The 21,640-nt window shown below is 37.1% G+C and overlaps 5 protein-coding genes and 2 pseudogenes across 8 annotated transcripts; 4 read left to right on the plus strand and 3 right to left on the minus strand.

The window, feature by feature from the left end:
• The first annotated feature begins 633 nt into the window (after nt 1–633).
• On the plus strand, nt 634–9,440 carry LOC104763964 (protease Do-like 7). 3 transcript variants are annotated; one of them, XM_010487378.2, is made up of 25 exons: nt 634–1,111; nt 1,385–1,455; nt 1,677–1,811; nt 2,150–2,208; nt 2,396–2,432; nt 2,758–2,883; nt 3,261–3,350; nt 3,757–3,822; nt 3,917–3,973; nt 4,087–4,152; nt 4,379–4,486; nt 4,805–4,885; nt 5,324–5,373; nt 5,547–5,712; nt 6,110–6,236; nt 6,336–6,586; nt 6,866–7,048; nt 7,121–7,226; nt 7,351–7,521; nt 7,606–7,685; nt 7,767–7,994; nt 8,126–8,341; nt 8,540–8,697; nt 8,832–8,943; nt 9,084–9,440. In XM_010487378.2, the coding sequence occupies exons 1-25, from the start codon at nt 826–828 to the stop codon at nt 9,246–9,248; spliced, it is 3,195 nt and encodes a 1,064-aa protein (XP_010485680.2). In that variant the 5' UTR covers nt 634–825; the 3' UTR covers nt 9,249–9,440. The 3 variants fall into 3 exon arrangements, with proteins under 3 accessions (XP_010485680.2, XP_010485679.2, XP_010485681.2); XM_010487379.2 differs by having other exon boundaries at nt 660–1,111; nt 6,348–6,586; XM_010487377.2 differs by having other exon boundaries at nt 658–1,111; nt 6,110–6,586.
• A 1,171-nt stretch (nt 9,441–10,611) lies between these two features.
• On the minus strand, nt 10,612–11,215 carry LOC104763965 (putative calcium-binding protein CML34 pseudogene; annotated as a pseudogene). Its single transcript, XR_015590499.1, has one exon. The product of XR_015590499.1 is annotated as a putative calcium-binding protein CML34 pseudogene (transcript).
• A 414-nt stretch (nt 11,216–11,629) lies between these two features.
• On the plus strand, nt 11,630–13,211 carry LOC104763966 (mitochondrial inner membrane protease ATP23-like). The gene is made up of 5 exons (XM_010487381.3): nt 11,630–11,943; nt 12,187–12,308; nt 12,398–12,535; nt 12,632–12,715; nt 12,805–13,211. The coding sequence occupies exons 1-5, from the start codon at nt 11,838–11,840 to the stop codon at nt 12,937–12,939; spliced, it is 585 nt and encodes a 194-aa protein (XP_010485683.1). The 5' UTR covers nt 11,630–11,837; the 3' UTR covers nt 12,940–13,211.
• A 480-nt stretch (nt 13,212–13,691) lies between these two features.
• LOC104763968 (putative calcium-binding protein CML28) lies at nt 13,692–14,207 on the plus strand. The gene has a single exon (XM_010487382.3). The coding sequence runs from the start codon at nt 13,761–13,763 to the stop codon at nt 14,010–14,012; it is 252 nt and encodes an 83-aa protein (XP_010485684.1). The 5' UTR covers nt 13,692–13,760; the 3' UTR covers nt 14,013–14,207.
• Nucleotides 14,208–14,782: 575 nt separating this feature from the next.
• Nucleotides 14,783–18,065, plus strand: LOC104763969 (U-box domain-containing protein 9). The gene is made up of 2 exons (XM_010487383.3): nt 14,783–15,503; nt 17,008–18,065. Exons 1-2 carry the CDS (start codon nt 15,079–15,081, stop codon nt 17,819–17,821), a joined length of 1,239 nt encoding a protein of 412 aa, XP_010485685.1. The 5' UTR covers nt 14,783–15,078; the 3' UTR covers nt 17,822–18,065.
• Nucleotides 18,066–18,731: 666 nt separating this feature from the next.
• Nucleotides 18,732–20,140, minus strand: LOC104763970 (DELLA protein RGL2). Its single transcript, XM_087501943.1, has one exon. The coding sequence runs from the start codon at nt 20,138–20,140 to the stop codon at nt 18,995–18,997; it is 1,146 nt and encodes a 381-aa protein (XP_087358069.1). The 3' UTR covers nt 18,732–18,994.
• Nucleotides 20,141–20,153: 13 nt separating this feature from the next.
• LOC147920044 (DELLA protein RGL2 pseudogene) lies at nt 20,154–20,624 on the minus strand (annotated as a pseudogene).
• Between the last annotated feature and the right edge of the window lie 1,016 nt (nt 20,625–21,640).

Here is a 21,640-nt window from a genome sequence, read left to right on the forward strand (position 1 = left end):
TGAAATTATCAACGACTCAATAATTTCCCACTCACTCAGACTCAGTCACTCAGTGATCTTTAAATTGATAAAACATAACACCAAATAACATAAGTAATTGAGACTGTTAAGCTTAAGCACGTACGTAAAAGTAAAACAATCACGACCAACACACAAAGAAAAAGAAAAAAAAAACACGTTACATAAACCCATTAACTGAAACAATCATGCAAACTTTTCTTATAAAGTATAAATATTAAAAAGATTATTTTGTTAGACGACCGGTTTTTCTATATTTTAAAGACTTTCGTCTTGGATGTTTTTAAAAAAGCCAAATTCCAAAAAGAGAGTTTGGTGACTTTTGGATAATTGACATTAGACATGCAAGTACTCCACTATCAATTTAACATATCATCATATAATCTAACTATAGAATTATTATTATTTTCTTAAACAACTTAGAAGCATTATTATAGACTTAATCCATCATGATGACGGTAAATTGATGATTAAAGTTCAGCTTTCTGATAATGTTTTTTTTTTTGTTCTTCCGCAATAATCAAATTCTACGCTACAAAACAAAACTGCCAAAAACAAAAAACAATATAATATAATTTAATCCCTATTTTATGACATAGTTTATAAATTAACAGCATATTTAATTTAATTGAAGTCATTGTACTAATAAAATACTTAACAAACTAATTGGAAGCACTCTATCAGATTTCTCATATATATATATATATATCTCTTCTTCCCCCAATTCGCTCCAAAGAGAGTAGAGAGAGGTCCGATCCAAAACCCTAAACCCCATTTTCCCCCGCGGATTTTCTCCCCCGAAGCTTAATGGGAGATCCGTTGGAGAGATTGGGATCACAGGCATCCATGGCTACTGAGTCTGGCATGAAGGAGGACTTGTGCGTTGAGATCGATCCTCCTTTAACCGAATCCGTTGCCACCGCCGAAGACTGGCGTCGTTCTCTCGGCAAGGTTGTTCCAGCCGTCGTCGTACTCCGCACAACGGCTTGTCGTGCCTTCGATACCGAGTCCGCCGGTGCTAGCTATGCTACTGGGTTTATCGTTGACAAGCGACGTGGGATCATCCTCACCAATCGCCATGTCGTTAAGCCAGGTTGGGGGTTTAGGCAGCTGCTTCGATAAAAATCAGAACTTTTCTCTAGTGGAGCTTTAGAAGTTATTGTATTTGCTTTAGAATTGTGCTATTACTTGTTTAATTTTGGTGGTCGAGAATAAAGATCGGAACTTTATCTAGAACGGCGTAGCTGGGCTTAGAAAAGACAATGTTCTGATTTTAATATCTAGGTCGCGTCTGGGTTTTGAGTAGACAGAGAATCTCTTTAGGTGTTACAAGTGATTCATTTGTATATTCTTTCTTCTAATGTAGGCCCAGTAGTTGCTGAGGCAATGTTTGTGAACCGCGAAGAAATCCCAATCTATCCTGTTTATAGAGACCCGGTAAGTCTTTCATCCTAATCCCACTCCAGAGTGTTTTTGTTTGGGCAGAGCCCGTCGTTTTGCTTTTGTGTTATTACGGTTCCATATGCGGTTCGTGTTTTGTTGAAATGAGCATGCATCTGAAGGAGCTAGAATTTATGTCTCATCTTAATAATTTTACTTTTCTCCCTTCTTGTCCTTTCCCTCGTCATCAGGCTTACATTCTTTGATATTCTTTTCAGGTCCATGATTTTGGCTTCTTTTCTTATGATCCCAGTGCAGTACAGTTTCTGTCTTATGAAGAAATTCCTCTTGCCCCAGAGGCAGCTTCCGTTGGACTTGAAATTAGGGTTGTTGGAAATGATAGCGGAGAAAAGGTAACATATATAATATGTCAGATTCCTTTATATCTTAAACTGTATTTTTCAGTTTGATGTTATAAAAGCAGTCTACTTACTCAAGTCAGCTGTGTCTCAATTTAAATTTTGTATGAGGTCTGAACTGTCTATCTATTTGTCAAGTTAGCTAAGTTAACTGTCATAGCTTGCAAAAACAAGAAGAATAAGTTAACTGTCATAGCTTGCAAAAACAAGAAGAATAAGTTAATTGTCATAGCTTGCAGAAACAAGAAGAATACATTTTGATGTATGGTTGGTGCATTAAGGTGCATTTATGGATAACTTTCGCTTCTGCTAACTGGAGTGTGGATTTGCAGGTTTCCATACTGGCTGGTACTCTTGCGCGGTTGGATAGGGATGCTCCACATTACAAAAAGTATTTCTGCTTCACTGATCATATTATATAGTTCTGCTTATTTCTCAACATAAAAAGTTGTTTTAGTGTTTCTTGAGACTTGCATGAAATTTTCTTGAATTCATAATATATCATTGGTACCTTTTATAGTTTTTTTATGGCTGGCTACTTGGCTTTGTAAAATCATTTTTTTTTTTTTTTGCTGCAGAGATGGTTATAACGACTTCAATACGTTTTATATGCAAGTAAGTGTTTATGTCTTCTTTGATATTTATTACTTAAAATTTTACTCACTAACTTATTTGAACTAAATTGCATGCTGTCTTCCCCAAGTCAAAATCTTGTTTTTCTTTTTAGTCGTGTCATGCTTATGGGTTTATTCCTGTTTCCACAACGAAATGTGTCTCTCAATGGTAATTGTTTTTAAATATCTCGAGTCCACCAACTAGGGTAAAAACTTCCTGTTCTTAGCTTATTGTGCAATATTCAAGTATGTTATGCTACTGTTATTTAAAGTGTAAACCTTACACATACGCTACTGTTTGCTAATATTTGTTTCTGTGTTTATAGGCAGCATCAGGTACTAAAGGTGGTTCAAGTGGTTCTCCTGTCATCGATTGGCAAGGCAGGGCGGTAGCTTTGAATGCTGGCAGCAAGTCATCAAGTGCATCAGCCTTCTTCCTACCACTCCAACGGGTAAGCAGTCTCTCTTTTTCGTTTACTCGTATTGATTCTTTAAGTTAAAAGTAAATAGTGTAACTTATTTAGTCATTGAAACAAACCCTATAGATTCAGAACATTAAATTATTGTGTAGCTTCTGCTTAAGCTAAAAATTGGTAAAAGTGTGTAGAGCCTCCATCAGAGGGTTGTTCAATGTGTTTAGTGACAAATAAACTACATTTATACTTGACATCTTTTCTTTTCATATATGGGTCCCTGACTATCAAGTAGGAAACGCTGATAAAATCAGACATGGTTCTCGATCTCATTTTTAGTGTTCCTTACAAATCATTTCGTAAACCCTATACTAATTTGAAGTTTAGTGATCAAGTATGGTTTTCTTGTTTGGAAGGTTGTTAATGCGTTAGGTTTTCTCCAAAAAAGCATTGACTCGTGCACGGATAAGCCAAAAGCAGTTCATATTCCTCGTGGTACGCTTCAGGTTTGTTTTTCCCCTTTCTGATTTTGAGACTCTTCATAGTATCGTTAAGAAAATTTCCACGAATATCAACTTTGACATCTTTATTTTCGTTAAATAGCTGGGTTCTGTATTTTGTCTGAAAAATTACTCATACTGTTACATGGTATGCCAATTAAATGTATGTGATGTGAATGTTGTGTTCAAATCCTAGAGGGAAAATGTATGCCTTGAATTTCGTGAAAATTTTCTTTTATCTGGACTACTGTGGTTGGTGATAGAAAGGTTATCCTTGGGATCTGAAGTAGTTCATTGGTTTTATTTCTCTTCACTTTCCAACGATTGTTAGATTTGCAGAGATTCAGAGGAAGTTCAATCTATTACTGGGGGTTGCTTATGTAAGTTTTTTTCTGTTTTCTTGTGTATTTAGATGACATTTGTTCATAAAGGATTCGATGAGATACGGCGTCTTGGTCTCAGGACCGAAACTGAACAGGTACATACTTTTCCGTCTTACCATCATGTAGGGCATCAGCTTTCCTCGTGTCGCACATTTAGACCTTAAAACATGCTATATCTTTGCCGTTCAGGTGGTTCGACATGCATCTCCAACTGGGGAAACGGGAATGCTTGTTGTCGATTCTGTGGTGAGTGCATTGCTTCGTTATTTACATTACAATAAATATTTTAAAGAATATAGATATTGTTTAAGCGACGGCTAAATTTGAAACGTTTTATCCTATATCTTGAAATGTGGTAGGTGCCAAGTGGCCCTGCTGATAAACATTTGGAGCCGGGAGATGTTCTTGTTCGTGTGAATGGGATAGTAAGTTGTCTTTATTCAATCTTCTTAGTGAGAATTGTTTTTTCTGTTTTCCCCAAGCAATCTAGAATTGTGATATCTTTTGCAGCAACATTAGTAAAGAACGTATTGTTTAGAGATTTGTTATTACCTGGCCATAGAACCTATTAATCAGTGTACGTACATTGTCTAGTTCCTTTTTCCTCGTTTCCCTAAAATCTGCTTTTTGATTGTTTATTTGTTATGACAGGTGCTCACGCAATTTTTGAGCTTGGAGAATCTGCTTGATGACGGTGTTGGCCAGATACTTGAATTGGAGATTGAAAGGGGTGGACAGCCACTATCTGTTAGTGTAACAGTGAGTTCCATTCTTCTATTTCTAACTTAAGTTTTATGTGCCTAGTTTTTGGTTTCTGACCAGTCACATACTGACTTGAAAAGTAAAAGACTATGCAAAGACGAGAAGTAAAATATATGTAGCCGTCTCTCTTCTTTTCTTTGGTCATTAAATTCTTTTTTGTTGTTCTTTTCGTTTTTCCCTGATAAATCAAAGAATTTATCAATACCTTACATAGAATTTTTATTTACGATTTCAAAATCTGCTTAAATGTGATTCATACTTCACATCTTTGATTAAAAGCAAGAGCCTTTTGTGTTTATGTATTTCCTGCCATAGGTTCAGGATTTACACTCAATCACTCCAGACCACTTCCTTGAAGTAAGCGGTGCTGTTATTCATCCGTTGTCTTATCAGCAGGTAACTTAACTATGACTTGGAAATATATTTTCTGGAAATCTCTGTACTTGCATGCATGATATTCTTGTGTCATACAGGCTACTGGTGGGAACTGTTGTGTTTATTTATGGCTTAGGGTTTACGGTCGGGGTATAATGTGTTGGGTTAGGGTTTATCCGTCACTGAATTATCGTACCGATCTTGCCAATTGTTAATTAAAAGCATACATGTTTTTTCTAAAGTAAGATATTTAGCTGTAATGTTAGTTGGTTGGCATGCTCGTTGTGAATATAGTAACCCTAACTGTATGATCTTGGAACTCTGAAATATACTATTTGTTGGAGAAATGTATCAATGTGCTAGATTAGATATTTTATTGATAACAAATGCTTTGCATCGACTTTCACTGACACTTTCTTATAATCATTAGCTGATCTTAAAATATCTGTGATTTAACAGGCTCGCAATTTTCGTTTTCCTTGTGGCCTGGCTTATGTTGCGGACCCTGGGTAAGCCGCTCTACTTCCGCCATAAAAAGTTTCACATTTCTTGACTTAACAGGCTCGTAACTTTCTTGACTGATGTGTCAATATTATTTACATGTGAGCTTATTGTGAATGTAAATGACTGCGTGTCTCTGTATTTTTGGATTTACTTGGAAGAGCTTTTTTTATTTATTCAGATACATGCTATTTAGAGCTGGGGTCCCTCGACATGCTATCATAAAGAAGGTTGCTAATGAGGACATTTCCGGTCTTGGGGATTTAGTATCTGTTCTTTCAAAGCTCTCCAAGGGTGCTCGTGTTCCCTTGGAATACATGTCTCACACTGATCGTCATCGCAAGAAGGTGATATACCTAGTTTGAAAATCGTTTTGCTAGACTTTCTAACCCACTATAAACAATACGTGTCAAACTTGATTCTAGCATCTATTATGATATCTTGTTAGGCTACTCCATATCAGTATATTCATTCTTGCAAACAATATGTTGATTCTGTGATAAGATTACGTCTCTTCTCGGTGCTCCTAGTATATGACTTTTTTTGCTACTGCAGTGCTGCAAGATCTCTGTGATCACTGTCTATGGAAAAAATATTATCTTTAAAACTATGATTTTTTCACAGTGTATCTTTTTGCGTTAGCAACGTTTCTGTCGTTGACATGCTTGCGGTCCATGTTTCATTTTGAACTCTGTGATAATACTCAAATGAGAAATACTTATTGTCGGGTTCCATTTCCTGCAGTCTGTGTTAGTCACAATTGATCGTCATGAATGGTACGCTCCTCCTCAGTTGTATACACGGAATGACAGTTCCGGTTTGTGGGATGTGAAACCTGCAATTGAACCTGCTTCTGTTTCACCATCTATTGGTAATAATGGCTTGCCTCTAACCCAAGATATATCTATCTGCCATCACGATACAGAAGCCATGAATGAAGTGAATGTTCGTGGTGTTACTGATATTGCAGCTATTATGGCAGCCTCTAGTGGGGATGGTTCTCAGAATGATTTTGGCTCAGAAGCAAAGAAACAAAGAGTTGACGATGATTCTGTAGATGGAAGTGCTGCAAACGGTTCCTTGTATGGCAGTGAATTTAAATCTGATGATGCAATGGCAACAGATAATACAGTTTTAAGAGATTTCAAAGGTGCAACAGCACTGTCTGCTAATGCTTCGTTGGCTGAGCGTGCGATTGAGCCTGCTCTTGTCATGTTTGAGGTAAAGACTAAAACTTCTCTCAAAAGTTATTTGTTTCACCAGCAGTTGAAATTTTATACATTTATGTGGTGTGCTATTTCTCACTGTTTCTTTCTTGATTCTTAATGGCCATTTGGTTTTCTTCATTGACAACGTGTGATAACACTTGGTTAAATATTTTTCTGGTGTATATGCGATTGTAATTATAGCTCTTTTTTTCCCTTTTTTGGTCAAAAGTACACAGTAGTTCTTATGATTAAAGGCAACTTGCATCTGTTGAAACTAATTTCCCTTATACAGGTTCATGTGCCACCATCGTGCAGTCTTGATGGTGTACACTCACAACATTTTTTTGGGACTGGCATCATTATATATCATTCTTCTAGCATGGGACTTGCTGTGGTGGACAAAAACACTGTTGCGATTTCTGCATCTGATGTTATGTTGTCGTTTGCTGCTTTTCCAGTCGAGATTCCTGGAGAGGTTAGATTTTCTGTGAGTTATATAGTTCATGGAAGGAAGCTTTAGAACTGATCTTTCTTAACTTAACTGCAGGTGGTATTTCTTCATCCTGTTCACAACTATGCTCTTATTGCCTATAATCCGTCAGCAATGGGTCCTGCCAGTGCTTCAGTCATTCGTGCAGCTGAGCTACTACCTGGTATGTTGTTAACCATTTGAAAGTTCCATCATTGCTTGTTTGAAATCACCATCTAATAGACTATGCTTTTGTGAAAAGCTGTCTAATAAGATTTATGTATATGTTGTTGCTATTACCTGAACAGAACCTGCACTGGAACGTGGAGATTCAGTCTATCTTGTCGGATTGAGTAGGAATCTTCAAGCCACATCAAGAAAATCTATTGTAACCAATCCATGTGCAGCCTTAAACATTGGGTCTGCTGATTCTCCCCGCTACAGAGCTACTAATATGGAAGTAATCGAGCTTGATACAGGTAAGGAATTCAGAGCCTTTGACATTAAATTTAGTTACTTAGACATGTTCAAATCTCACTTTGTTTTTTACTTGTTTCTTGCAGACTTTGGTAGCTCATTTTCAGGGGCACTGACTGATGAGCAGGGAAGGATTCGGGCCATTTGGGGAAGCTTTTCGACTCAGGTTCATCTTCCCACTTTGCAGTTTACCTATTTTTTATGTTATTGTTTCCTGACATGCTACGTTCTTGTGAATTGATTACAGGTTAAATATAGTTCCACTTCGTCAGAAGACCATCAGTTTGTCAGAGGTATCCCGATATATGCAATCAGCCAAGTCCTTGAAAAAATCATAACCGGTGGAAATGGACCCGCTCTTCTCATAAATGGTGTCAGTAGACCGATGCCACTTGTTCGGATTTTGGAAGTTGAACTGTATCCTACTTTGCTCTCAAAAGCTCGGAGTTTTGGTTTGAGTGATGAATGGATCCAAGTAAGCCATTTGTTTATATTGTGCGCTATATTTCTGAGTAGATTCTTTATCACATGTCTTTGTGCTTAGTGTCTTAGTCAACTATAATTATACATTCTCAAAACGATTTACTATATTGATGATTCTCACAGATCCTAGTCAAGAAAGATCCTGTTAGACGTCAAGTTCTGCGAGTTAAAGGTTGCCTGGCAGGATCAAAAGCTGAAAACCTTCTAGAACAAGGCGACATGGTTCTGGCAGTCAATAAGATGCCAGTTACATGCTTCAGTGACATCGAAGCTGCTTGCCAAACATTGGATAAGGGTAGCCACAGCGATGAAAATCTCAGTCTAACAATCCTTCGACAGGTGACACCATTAACTCCTGTTTCTTGAGACATATTATTATTTATTTTTTTCTCTGTTATCACCTTAGTCTTTCTGTCGATTGATCAAAACACCTCTTACAATAGTAGTTTGTATCCTTTTCTTGAGTTTCTTAACACAAATAATGTAGGTTAAGAAAAAAGGTCTACGTGTTTATTTAGTCTCTTGTTGGTTTGTTAGGGCCAAGAAATGGAGCTCGTAGTTGGAACTGATAAAAGAGATGGGAACGGAACTACAAGAGTGATAAACTGGTGCGGATGCGTTGTTCAGGATCCCCATCCTGCGGTTCGTGCTCTTGGATTTCTTCCTGAGGAAGGTCATGGTGTCTATGTCACAAGGTACTAGTTGTGTGAGCTATATATGAAATTTTAATTTGGTTTAACATAAAACCGGGTTCTTACCAGTATATTTGTCTCACCGACTAGAATTCATCAGTTTCTTTGGTATTCTCTTTGACAAAATTTGTTCTCAGATGGTGTCACGGAAGTCCCGCACACCGATATGGCCTCTACGCACTTCAATGGATCGTGGAAGTTAATGGGAAGAAGACTCCTGACCTAAACGCATTCGCAGCTGCTACAAAGGTTTGTCTCGTTCCTTACAGAAGTTACACTTTGCATTACTTTGGACTTGAAGAAGTGTTATATGCAGCCATTACATATATTCTTTTACTCTGATCTAAATTTTGTTCTAAGATAGTTGCTTGTCGATTTGGTTGCAATAGGAGCTAGAACACGGGCAGTTTGTGCGTATTAGGACTGTTCATCTTAACGGCAAGCCACGAGTCTTGACTCTGAAACAAGATCTCCATTACTGGCCTACTTGGGAGCTGAGGTTCGACCCAGAGAGTGCTCTTTGGCGGAGAAATATATTGAAAGCCTTGAAGTAAAAGCCTTTTTGGTAAATTCTCTGAAAAGCTCTTATGTCTCTCATTGCTCCAACGTTGTTGTATGTCTTCTATATACTCAAATTCTTCATTAATTCATACTAAGAGAACTGACACTACAGTTTACAGAAGAAAATAACTGAAGGATTTTACATCCAGTAAAAATGTTCAAATAAAGATTATCCATGTCATAAATTTGTATTTTGTTTTGACCCCTCCTTCGATCAAAACGCTCATCTAGTTCGAAATCAAAATAATTGTTTTAGGTCGGTTAAATTTAGACTCTTATCTAATCTAGTAGTATATGGTAAATTAGATCGACCAAAAAGCTTGAATTCAACATGCATACGTCAACTATCTACAATGACCAATTTCTAGGCTTGGGACCTTAAGAGGAATAGTCTACATAGTATTTCTTAGAACGCATCATCATGGTCATAAACTCCTCAAAGCTAATAGAACCATCACCATCCATATCGATAGCTCGAACAATCCGTTCGTGTCAAGCTGGACGAACATCTCAACGAGTTTGTCAGAAGGAATAGCTGGAGAGAGAGCATGAATCGCATCACGAAACTCTTCCCATGAGATGATCTGACCGTCTTTGTTCTTGCCAAACCTCTCGAAGATATCTTATTAGTAAACATGAGATCCAACTCAAAACTAATTGGCAATGAGTAGAAAGACCCATGTACTATATATATTGCCCCACAAATCTTTATTCTTTCGATGTGGGATATCTTAATACACCTCCCTCATGCTCAGGGCTGGACATCTAAAGCGTGAAGTTTGTGAGACTGGACATCCACGGATAAACCTACAATCGAGAGAAATTTACCATGGGCTCTGATACCATATTAGTAAACATGGGATACAACTCAAAACCAATTAACAATGAGTGAAGAGACCGATGTACTATATATATTGCTCCACAAATCTCTATTCTCTGGATATGGACACAGTGTTATCCCCTATTCGTATTATTATATATGCACTCTTTTGTTGAATCTTACTTTTTTTTTTTTCTGATACTTTATGTGAAAAAAAAAACGAAACACTGTGTCCTTGTATTAGGATTTTGAAGTTATATATCACATTCACGTTTGATTTGTTTTATTTTGTATGTGAAAACACTGAAAGTGGATGTTACATGCTTTGGAAATTAAACTGATTCTTGAAAAGTAGTCATCTATGTTTATTGTTTAACCCGAAATTTAACTCTATACACATAATAATACGACATTTGAACTAACAAAATATAGTCACATATTATATATTTTGTTTTTTTTCATACAATTGAGATCAAGCTTTGATCAATATCCACTAGTTGTTTGCTTATCTTTATAAGAAAGACGACAAATTAATATTACTGTTAATTTAGGATTTTATTAATATTTATAATACCAGTATATATGGCTAATGACCCAACGGCCAACACATTTGGCATGTTGTTATTTGTAAATGATATAATATAATTAGCGGAAAGAACATATGTATACTCTTATTACTGAACAAGCAATTTAGGTTGACTCTCTCATATGTCACCAATTACCAAAGCCATAAACTCGTCAAAGTTTAAATAGCCATCACCATCTGCATCCACCGCTTTAACCTTTTCGGCACAACTCTCCTCGGTGCATGTCTTTCCGATGCTAGTCATGGTCACATAGGAATCACTGACCGGTATCTTCCCATCACCGTCGACATCACAAAGATCAAACACTTCCTTCAACATCTTCTCGATGCAAGAAGTAAACTCGTCGGCGTTTAGCTCGCCGTTACCATCCGCGTCGATCTCGTTGAATAACTTTACGATGTCCTCCTGAGATAATTTGGGAGAGAAAGCAAGAGCCGCTTCACGAAACTCCTCTAACGAGAGTTTACCGTCTTTGTTCTTGTCGAACTTGTCGAAGACCCGTTTTGCAGACATTTTCTTGAACTGTATATGTTTTTGTTTATACTTTCTTCTCCTTTGTGTTTTTTAGAATTATATTTATAGTGTTTGGAAACTATAGAAATCACATATATAGTCTAATTAATGATGAATAATTACATTGGATTATATCCTAGAAATTGGATTTGTACAATCTGCATGTTATCAATAGTTGGTCACATCATTGTTTATCTTACAATAAAAACTCTCATATATGTTGTGTTAAAATGGAGTATAAGTTTTTGAGCCATCTGGAATAGTATTAAAAACCTCTAAAGTCTTGGAAATTTTGTAAAAAAATTAGATGAGATTCAGTTTGACACATGTTAGTAAGTAAGCAAGAAAAAAAATAATGTAAATCAAGTTTATCCAGTACATTAATATTTAAAATTAAAAAGTGTAAATATTTCTAGATAACTAAAGTGTATTTTGTTGTTATACAAAAAAAATTGATTAGATAAGTTCCACTAATTACAAGAAAAAAATTACCAACGTTAAAAGGAAAAAGAAGGGGTAATAAAGTAAATTACGGATTTACCCTTCCCCTAATGTTTCTCTCCGTCATCTCTCTCACTCGCCGACCATTAGAGGATTATCTCCGGCTTCTAAAAGATCGACCGCCGTCAAAACCAAAGATTCAAAGCGAACCGGGAGATTGAATGGCAGATGCAGCAGCTCCGAATTCAGGATCCGAATTTAACCCAGGAGCAAGACGCGGAAAATCTATCGATGAATGCCAAGACATGATTCAGAGAAGCTTCCGAAGTAAATATATACACACAGACTAACTAAGCATCTCCGTTTTTCAAATCTTTGTTTTTTTCCGATTCTTAATCCCATTGGTTCTTTGATCTAGCTCGCTCTTTAAATCTGAGAAATTCATGAGAATTAGAGCAATCTAGGGTTTAAGGTTTTAGAAAATCAAAGCAGTTGACGACTCGTGGGGTTTCTCAAATATCAATTGCTTTGATTTGGTCTGATTTTTTGAATGTTGTTTTGAATATATAGACCCAATTGTGAAGTTTCTGATGGAGCAAATGGAGAAATCTGGGTGTAGAGTTGGTGATAATTTCGTTAAGGCTGTTGTTTGTACTGGACCTGTAGCTGGAGGTTACACTAAAGGAAGAGGGGTAACACACACACAGTCACACACAGTTTTCTAATTTTTCTTCTTCCTTTTGATGCTGAATCTTGCTATATTCTTTTTTTTTGCTTCAAGATCACTGTCTGCAGCAACTATCTGACCATTCAAGATGAAGTGAACCAAGTAGTTATACATGAGTTGATCCATGCTTATGACGAGTGCCGAGCCAAGAACTTGGATTGGACTAATTGTGCTCATCATGCTTGCAGCGAGGTGATTTCAATGTTAGATTAAAGCTTTACTATGTAGCGCTAAACTGTTTTCATATTTCTTGATAGGTTTTTGTGTGTGTGTATTCCTTGAACACAGATACGTGCAGGTCATCTAAGCGGTGATTGCCATTTCAAGAGAGAACTTTTGCGAGGTTTCATTAAATTAAGAGGGCATGAACAAGTAAGTCACTGTATGTTGCATTAGTTAGTTCTTATAAACACTTGTTGAATCATTGTTAGTGTTAACCCAATTCACGGTTTTTTCAAAAGGAATGTATTAAAAGAAGAGTGTTGAAATCCCTTCGTGGAAACCCGTATTGCTCGGAAGTAGCTGCTAAAGACGCAATGGAAGCAGTGTGGGATACTTGTTACAATGACACTAAGCCTTTTGACAGAGCTCCTTGAAGGTAATAAGTCTCTTTGCACTCTCAAAAGACTTATTTTTGCTTCAAATATTCATCTTTGAAGATCATATAAAGCCGGAAAAAAACTGTTGGATTCAGCCTTTGATTTGTTTTTCCCCATCTATTTCTCACAGTCCAACCTTTTTGGCCAAGTTAAAAAACGATAGTATTCTTTACATTGTTGTTTGAAACAGTGGAAAAGGTGTAATACAGAATCTTGATTTCAAGTGGATTTTGCTTGAAAGTGATTTATGGATTTGTGTTTTAACATCACACTGTGGAGGAATAGTAAGCTCTGAATCTAACAGTGTAATCGAAAATTGATGCTTTTGGGACAGAACAGAGTAAAACACACATCATTTTTTAAGAAAATTTATTGATCTAATGATTGTTATGAATTCTTTTAAGCATATACAAGTTGGTAATGTTTGTTTTTTCCAATTGATAATCACAATCAGTTTTAGGATCCAAGTGATGGATTTAAATTATATGAGCTTGAGCTGAAAATGGTAGAAATGTCACAAGATGTTAACCTGAATGTATTATCGTCAAATATTGATGACAAAAGGTGGACGATCAATTTCTTTCACTATTTTCTTCTTGTTGTAACAACAATCAAAAAGAAAAAGAAAAAACAACAACTTTTGAATTGAGAGTTAATGAAAGACCAAGTCAAATTCTAATTTTGGTAAATTCGGGTTTTTCATTAAATCGCCTAATTTAAAGCATAGCCTCAGCTTAGTCACATTCAAATCTCTTTATATAACACTTAAGGTTTCATCTGATCTTTCCGACCAAAAGAACAAAAAAAAACTACAAACAATGGCTGACGCAACGGAAAAAGCTGAGCATGACCGTATTTTCAAGAAATTTGATGCTAACGGGGATGGAAAAATCTCTGCGGCCGAGCTTGGAGATGCTCTTAAGAACCTTGGCTCGGTCACACACGAGGACATTAAGCGTATGATGGCCGAGATCGATACCGATGGTGATGGATACATCTCGTACGACGAATTTTCTGATTTCGCAAGTGCCAATCGTGGTCTTATGAAAGACGTCGCCAAGATTTTCTAAGCTTAACTGACAATATGGTGCATGTGAGATTTAATCATGTTTAATTTGTTTTGTAATGACAATCATTTGATTAAGTATGTTTTTTTCTTTTATGTCTTATTTTCATGGAGTGGAAAGGTCTTGGATTATTCTTCAAACGGATTGTAACGATGTATTGAAGAATTGTCCATTCTTTAGTTTATGTCTTTTTGCGGATTTTGGCATGGTTACTTTTTAAATGCTCGAGATCTTTGGTTCTCTAGTACATAATTATAAGTCTATTGACTGAGACCATTAGAGATGATTAAGCATGAATACATAAACCCAAATATAGTCATTTCCATAAATAAATAAAAATAAAAAAAAGTAGAATTATATTTAGAACTTGCTAACTCTGAGATTTTAATAAATTTTACCATATGAATTGTGCGAAGTTTGATAATATATAGTTCTAAATATCTATAGATACCTCTCTTACACAGTCACAGATCAATTAAACATCTTAAGTTTGATGTTGGCTCTTTATCTTTATAATACTTTTAGCCATTCGCAAAAACATATCGTTTCTAGATATAGCTACAGATAAGATAAAGACCTTATAACAAAAGAAATAAAGAATGGTTGGTACCAATTGATCTCAACATTGAGGACCAAACACATATTACTTTAATAATCGAATAAAATCTCACAAATAGCTTTGAGCCATCTACATCATTCATTGTTCCCAAAAAAAAAATATCTTTTTACAACTAAAAGTTAAAAAAAAACTAGAGAAATAGAAGCCATCCTTTAGCCAAAAAAAAAAAAAAAAGGTCTTCAACCCAATTTTCTCCTATGAATTTGGATTTATTGTTTTCCTACACAATTTGTTTTATAAAATAATATAAAAATATGATAAAGTAGTTTCCCTAAATAAAATATTTGACTGAAAAATATATATATAAACAAATATGTGTATATTGCCACTCGTGTGTAGTATAAATATACACGTACTATGTAACCGTTGGCCAACGTCCTTTACTCATACGTCTCTCTCTCTCTCTCTCTCTCTCAGCAGATCTTTATTTCTTTCCTTCTTTCTCGTGAAATGGACCTCGCCGGAGAAACAAACAGCCTAATCTCCACCGTGGCTTCTTCTTCCTCTTCCTCCGTTTCATCAATCGACGCGAGCCTCGATTGCGATTCGCCACGTGGCGGAGATGTAGACCACGAATTGCTCCACCACCACCACCACACCGCGGCGGCGGTTTCTTCTTCGTCGTCGGTTTCGGTTTCTTCTTCTTCTTCCGCTTCAATCCAGAGAGTTCTCAGTTTAATCAGATCCGAGGATTCAGATTCGAGGCTGTATGCAGCAAGAGAGATCCGTCGGCTAACAAAGACGTCTCACAGGTGCCGCCGACACTTTTCCCAAGCCGTGGAGCCTCTCGTTTCGATGCTCCGGTTTGATTCGCCTGAATCTCACCACGAGGCTGCTCTACTTGCTCTCCTTAACCTCGCCGTCAAAGACGAGAAGTACGTTTCTTCTTCTTCTTCTTCCCCAATTTAAAATTTGTTCTGTTTTCTTCGTATAACTGATCTGATAGTGATTTCTTCTTAGCTTGGAATTAGTTAGTTAGGTTAACATGAGATTATACAAAATTCCTTTTTGGTCTGTTTCGTGTAAGTTCATGATTAGATTAGATATGGCGTAATGGATAATCTCGACCGTAGCGATCTTTATTTTTTTGTATGGTTTAAAAATCAGATTGGGTGGATCAATCAACTTTTGTTGGCTATTGCTTTTTTTGTTTTGCTTGGAGTATACTCTATGTTTCTTCAACCTTTTTTTTTTCCTCTTTTGTTTCCTTTTTTTTTGCTTCCTTTTGAAGGTTTTTTTTTTTTTTTTTTATTGTTACTGGGGGAATTCAAAATTTTGCCTAGGGGTTCGTCACAGTATACTACTACAAGGATAGATAGATACTCTTCTTTATTCCTTACTTTAATATTTATTCTTTGGTTTATGCGGTTTTCTGGAGAATTCTGACTTATTTTCTTTTTTCTTTTGTTTAATCGTTCATGTTTGGTGAGGTTTGATTGGTTTCTCTACTTGTATATGGCAATTTTGATTGATCTATTTCTACACAAAAAAGCTATGAGTCATGTTACCTTTTCTTTTTCTTTTTTTACCCTTAGTCTTGACATTCCAATAGCAAAGCAAAGAATCAAGTTGTAAGATAACACTAGAACAAGAATCTTTCTTTCTCTACCTATACCCGCCGCAAATTCCACGTTCTTTTGCTTGCTTCTATAGAAAGAGAGGACAATAACAGACCAATCTCGACGCATCTCAAAGATTTTGATCCAAGAAGGCCTTTAAATTTGTGTCAAACTAGAAAAACAGAGGATGATTTAAGTTTTTTTAAGGTGGAAATCACCTGAAGTTAACTAACTCTGTGCTTTGGGGCAGGTATGAATTAAGTTTGCACAGCTTAATTTATTAGCTCTTTCTGCATCTGTAGGACCCTGCTTTACCAGACTTGAGTTTTTTTGGTGTATAACTACTGAATCTTCCTTAGTTTATACGCAAACGACTTTGTAGTGAATTTCTTATTTGGTCTAAACTCTGAGATCATCGCTTTCTTTTTATTAATGGGATCCATCTAGTGGAGAGGAGAGGAGAGAAGGAGCAAGCAAAGTAAAGATACTAGACCCCAAGCCTTTCTTTTTCCTTCACTTTTCCTCTCATATAAAGTTTTCATTAAATATCTTTCCTACTTTAAATTTTGATGTCTTATAAACATTAATTAATTAGGTCGGCTTGGTTTTCCTAAGAGGTTAGGTTGGTGGCTACAACTCTATTTCCCTTTGTTACAATTCATATGACTTTTTATATTGAATGCAGAGTAAAGTCTTAGAGAAAGAAAGATTGATTTTTGCCTATTTGCTAAGAAACATATGTATGTGTCATTGTCTTCAAGACTATTCTCCTCTGAGACTATTATTCTGAGTTTTTGTTGTTGATTTTTCTAATCTTCAGGAATAAAGTCAGTATAATTGAAGCTGGTGCTTTAGAGCCAATCATCAACTTTTTACAATCAAATAGTCCAACACTTCAAGAGTATGCTTCTGCATCTTTGCTCACTCTCTCCGCGTCAGTAAACAACAAACCCATCATTGGAGCTAATGGCGTGATTCCTTTATTAGTCAATGTCATTAAACATGGAAGCCCACAAGCCAAAGCTGATGCAGTAATGGCCCTTTCCAACCTCTCTACGCTCCCCGATAACCTAAGCATGATCCTATCCACTAAACCACTCTCACCGATACTAAATCTTCTCAAATCAAGTAAAATGTCATCGAAAACATCTGAGAAATGTTGTTCCCTGATAGAATCCTTGATGGTTTCTGGCGAGGAGCCGAGATCAGGGTTAATTTCTAACGAAGGTGGAGTTTTAGCGGTCGTGGAAGTTCTTGAAAACGGGTCATTACAAGCACGGGAGCACGCGGTTGGCGTGCTTTTAACGCTGTGCCAAAGCGATAGAAGTAAATACAGAGAGCCAATTCTTAGAGAAGGTGTGATACCGGGACTGCTTGAGCTAACGGTTCAAGGGACATCGAAATCTCGGACTAAAGCTCAAAGACTTCTGTGTTTGCTTAGGGACTCGGAAAGCCCTAGATCAGAGGTTCAACCTGATACAATAGAAAACATAGTGTCAAGCTTAATCTCTCATATAGACGGGGATGATCAATCCGGTAAAGCAAAGAAGATGCTAGCTGAAATGGTGCAAGTTAGCATGGAAAAAAGCTTGAGACATCTACAAGAACGTGCTTCTACTCTTGTCCGTCCTTAAACCTGTGATCCCCAAAACCGCAATCCCGAGGTTTATTTCTAAGTATTTACTGTGGTTTGACCGGATAAGGGTGGTGAAGATTGATATATGCCAGTCCAGTTGCCGGCGTTTTGGTTCTTAGTGACTGGTTTTTTTTTCTTTTTTTTTTTACTCATAAGTGTTCATAATAAAAAGCTTTCTGTAATCTTAAGTCATTTTGTGTGTACATTACTACTATATATACAGACGCTTTTACTTTTAAAAAGTTTCATTGATATCATAATGGCATTGGAGTGTTCATTATATAATAAACCGAACTTATCCGACCAAAATACCCACACGAAAGAAGATATATTTTTGACTATCCTTCTAGATTGAATTTCAGAATTAACTTCATATATGTTTTCATAACTAATTCTTTTTTTACTGGAGTTTAGACTTCAAAGCTCCTTCTTTTTCTAGGGGGAAAAAAACATGTTTTCAAGATCATATGTATAGAATAATCATCCAAAATTTGGATCCACCGACTCTTTTGCAGAAGACCATTGAGTTTTGAGGCTTATGATCTCATTAGTACTTTTCACCTCCCATGTCTTTAAAAGTTGATTACGTACGCCAATAACAACTGCACATCCATCTTACCTCATCAAACCCATACTAAAAGTAAATAGGGAGAGAAGAATCGAACAATCTGTCTGTTCTTTTAATGTATCAAAAACAAAAACAAAATTGAAGAAAATCTTATTAAAAAAAAAACAAAAAAAAAACTGACATCAGTCCTTGAAACTGAAAGTACGTTTTGGATCCGCCTTTTTCAGAGACGCTCACGTTCACTCTACCCATGTTATCAACGAAACTGTCCAAAATTGAAAATATCACACAATCATTTACTATTTAATATTGAATGAAGTAGTAAACTAAAAAAAAAACATACAGAATCGTTATCCTTCCATTTATTGAAAACTACTATAAGCTCGAGCTACGATACAAAGATTTTTACTCATTCTCTTCTTATTAACTCTCAAAGATACGCACAAGGTCCAAAAAGATAAAAGTTGTGAACTTTTAGACAAAACAGTTAAACACACAAAAACTTCGGGGTTAAAAAGTAAAAAAAAAACATAACTAAAGGTCACGGTCTCTTTCCCTAAATCTTTAAAAACATTTATTATTGTTCCCGGTTTCATCATCTCTCTACCGCCGCGACTCCGCCGCTCCGGCGAGTTTCCAAGCCGAGGTTGTGATGAGTGGTCTCGTCTGCCACCCAAGCATAAGGCAACCATCTTTTTCTTCAACTCTGTATCCATCTCCCGCAGCAAAAACCGATAAGAGTATGCTCGCTTGTTTAAACCCGCTAGATCCGAGATGAACCGGGTCAAATCCACCGGTCTTCATCCGGTTCCTCCACTGCGGTAACGTCTCGTGTCGCTCGACCCGATCGGTTCCTTCCGCCGCAACGACGTTGAGTATCTGTCTCCCTAAATACACCTCTGACATAGCTCGGTCTTGACTCGGCAAGCTGTAGCTATCCTCGAGCGAGTCGAAAAGGCTCGAGTAGTAATGAAGCGCTTCGTTGAACCTGTCCAGGAAGACGACTCCGTTGTGGTTCGCTTCTTGCTCAACCACCGTTACGATACTCGGTTTAACTGCCTTAACCGTACCGAGAAGCTTTTCGATTGAACCGGATCGGGCTAATAACCGGTGGAGCTCAAAAACAGAATTAACCACTAAGGTTTCAGATTCGGGTCGGGTTTCGAACATCTCGGGTTCAAGATCCGATAAACTCTCAGCGGCTAAGCCTTTGAATTCGAACTCGACGCCTAGGTTCTGAGCGAACTGAGCTAATCTCCAACCTAACTGTTGAAGCGAATCCGAATTCTCCTTCTGCGGTGGTCCGACTCCGGTGAGACGAAACAACGGAGGTCCGCCGGGTCGGAGAGCTAAAGCTTGCATCAAAGCAGGCCATTGCATCCCTTGGTTAAGCCCTAAATCGATGACGTGTACTCTACGCGACATCGCCACAGCTTCGAGTATGGCTTGGTTCGCCGTAAAGTGAGCGAATTTTAGGTAAGGGCAAGACTCGTAGAAGTGCATCTGAAGAACCTCTTCGAATGAGACGTCCGTGTCCGCGGTGTAGCCACGGTAGATACGGCGAGCCAAGGCTTGGGCGAAATAAGTAGCGACTTTTCCCATAGCTCCGGCTTGAGAAGCAGCGAGTGTTCCCACGCGTTTCACTAGCGCGTCGGCTAAGGTGAGATTCTCCTGCTGAATCGCCTCACCGCACGCCACTAGCGCGTGGACGAGTCTAACCCCGGTCTCTTGAGAGTCAACGAGCACCATGGGACGAGTTGACTCACCCGTCGAGTCGGATCCTCTTGCTGCTAGCTTCTTCGTCAAAGACTTCTTCTTCCTGCTTTGGAAACGCAGAGAGACCCGGAATTGCTCTGAGATCGTATTCGGATCTATCCACACAACCTCCGGTCGTCGGGTCAAGATCCGAAGAAGCCGGGTTGTTAAGTTCGGAGAGCATGCTCTCGACCCAGTTAGAGAGATCAGATGGGTTGTAATGAACAGTGTCGTTCAAGAGAGTAGAGCTGCCTACATCGTCATTAGAAAGCACCATCTCGAGCTGCTCAAGCTTCTGTGCAACTTCAGCCATCTCAGAAGATCGAACCTTGTAGCCAAGAACAGCAAGAAGCTCATCGTCCATGTTGTTGCTGTTGTCATCAGCAGCAGCCATCTTCTTATCCACCATTGAAGGACCTTCACCGGAACAACGAGAAGATGGTGGTGGGTCCCACGTTTCGCCATGTCCTCTCTTCATCTTTTTTTACTAGCTACTTTCTTGTGATCGATTGAGTTAAAAGAGAGACTGATGATGATGATGATGATATAGTTGAAACTTGAAACAAACAGAAAAAAAAGAGACAAAAGAGATGAGTTTAGATATAAGTAGAAGAAAGGAGTTTACTTTACTTCATGGGTTGGTAAGGTTTTTTATTAATGGGGATTTGAAATAAAAGAAAAAAATATAATGAATTTGTGGGTCATTTTTTTGTGATTTGGTTAGAGACAATTTTGTGGAAAGAAAGGGAGATTCTGAGAGGAACAATATGTAATAAACACGAGGGAGAGTCAGAAATAGAGAGGTCCAATTAGAGAAGTGACCTGTGAAGTGTGTTTAAGAGATAAGAATCAGAGCATGCCACCATAGTTTGGCATCTGTTCTTCTCTCTTTCTTTTTTTCTTTTTTCTAACTCCAAAATTTTTTACTCGTTTTTTAATAAAAATTGAGTCATTAACAGCCTATTGGTTGTGAAATTATCTATTTTTTTATATATAAATTGATCTGTTAAGTAGTTTTGCTAGTGAAACTTTACTTTTAGGTTGTACTGAAGTATAAAACTTTCTTTTAATAACACTGTCATAGTCTTAATCCTTCTATACGATTACGATTACGACTTAATTGTTTATTAAGTGGAATATCGTCATATTCTTGCTTACGACTTCTTTGTTCTTAAACCGAAACGGAACCAAATGCGTGTTAAGTTAATGGTACTCAATCAATATGTATGTCTTTTTCAAAGTTTGTATTTCCTTTTGTGGAGGATATATATTTATTTTTACAATTGTTGTTTGACCGGACTAAACAATTGACATATGAGATTTTTCTAATGACAATAGTAGAAACAATTTAAAATTTGATAGATTACTAAGAGAATCCTATTCTTCTTTAATCCATTTCCTACTAATGGATAGTTCTAATTCCTACTCATGTATTTAAAGTCACGGAATAAGTTCATCCATAATTTGATAGATCATACGCACGTTCTACACCGT

This window comes from Camelina sativa, chromosome 19, assembly GCF_030686135.1.
Source record: "Camelina sativa cultivar CO46 ecotype springtype chromosome 19, ASM3068613v1".
Taxonomy (NCBI): Eukaryota; Viridiplantae; Streptophyta; class Magnoliopsida; order Brassicales; family Brassicaceae; genus Camelina; species Camelina sativa.

Excerpts from the sequence above, each read along its gene's own strand:
- LOC104763964 (XM_010487377.2), top strand. The coding sequence starts at position 826 with ATGGGAGATCCGTTGGAGAGATTGGGATCACAGGCATCCATGGCTACT. Across the intron at positions 3,823-3,916 it reads TCAGGACCGAAACTGAACAG|GTGGTTCGACATGCATCTCC; the intron begins GTACATACTTTT and ends TTTGCCGTTCAG. Across the intron at positions 7,049-7,120 it reads CAGTCGAGATTCCTGGAGAG|GTGGTATTTCTTCATCCTGT; the intron begins GTTAGATTTTCT and ends ACTTAACTGCAG.
- LOC104763966 (XM_010487381.3), top strand. The coding sequence starts at position 11,838 with ATGGCAGATGCAGCAGCTCCGAATTCAGGATCCGAATTTAACCCAGGA. Across the intron at positions 11,944-12,186 it reads GATTCAGAGAAGCTTCCGAA|ACCCAATTGTGAAGTTTCTG; the intron begins GTAAATATATAC and ends TTGAATATATAG. Across the intron at positions 12,536-12,631 it reads CTCATCATGCTTGCAGCGAG|ATACGTGCAGGTCATCTAAG; the intron begins GTGATTTCAATG and ends CCTTGAACACAG.
- LOC104763968 (XM_010487382.3), top strand. The coding sequence starts at position 13,761 with ATGGCTGACGCAACGGAAAAAGCTGAGCATGACCGTATTTTCAAGAAA.
- LOC104763969 (XM_010487383.3), top strand. The coding sequence starts at position 15,079 with ATGGACCTCGCCGGAGAAACAAACAGCCTAATCTCCACCGTGGCTTCT. Across the intron at positions 15,504-17,007 it reads CTCGCCGTCAAAGACGAGAA|GAATAAAGTCAGTATAATTG; the intron begins GTACGTTTCTTC and ends TCTAATCTTCAG.
- LOC104763970 (XM_087501943.1), bottom strand. The coding sequence starts at position 20,140 with ATGGTGCTCGTTGACTCTCAAGAGACCGGGGTTAGACTCGTCCACGCG.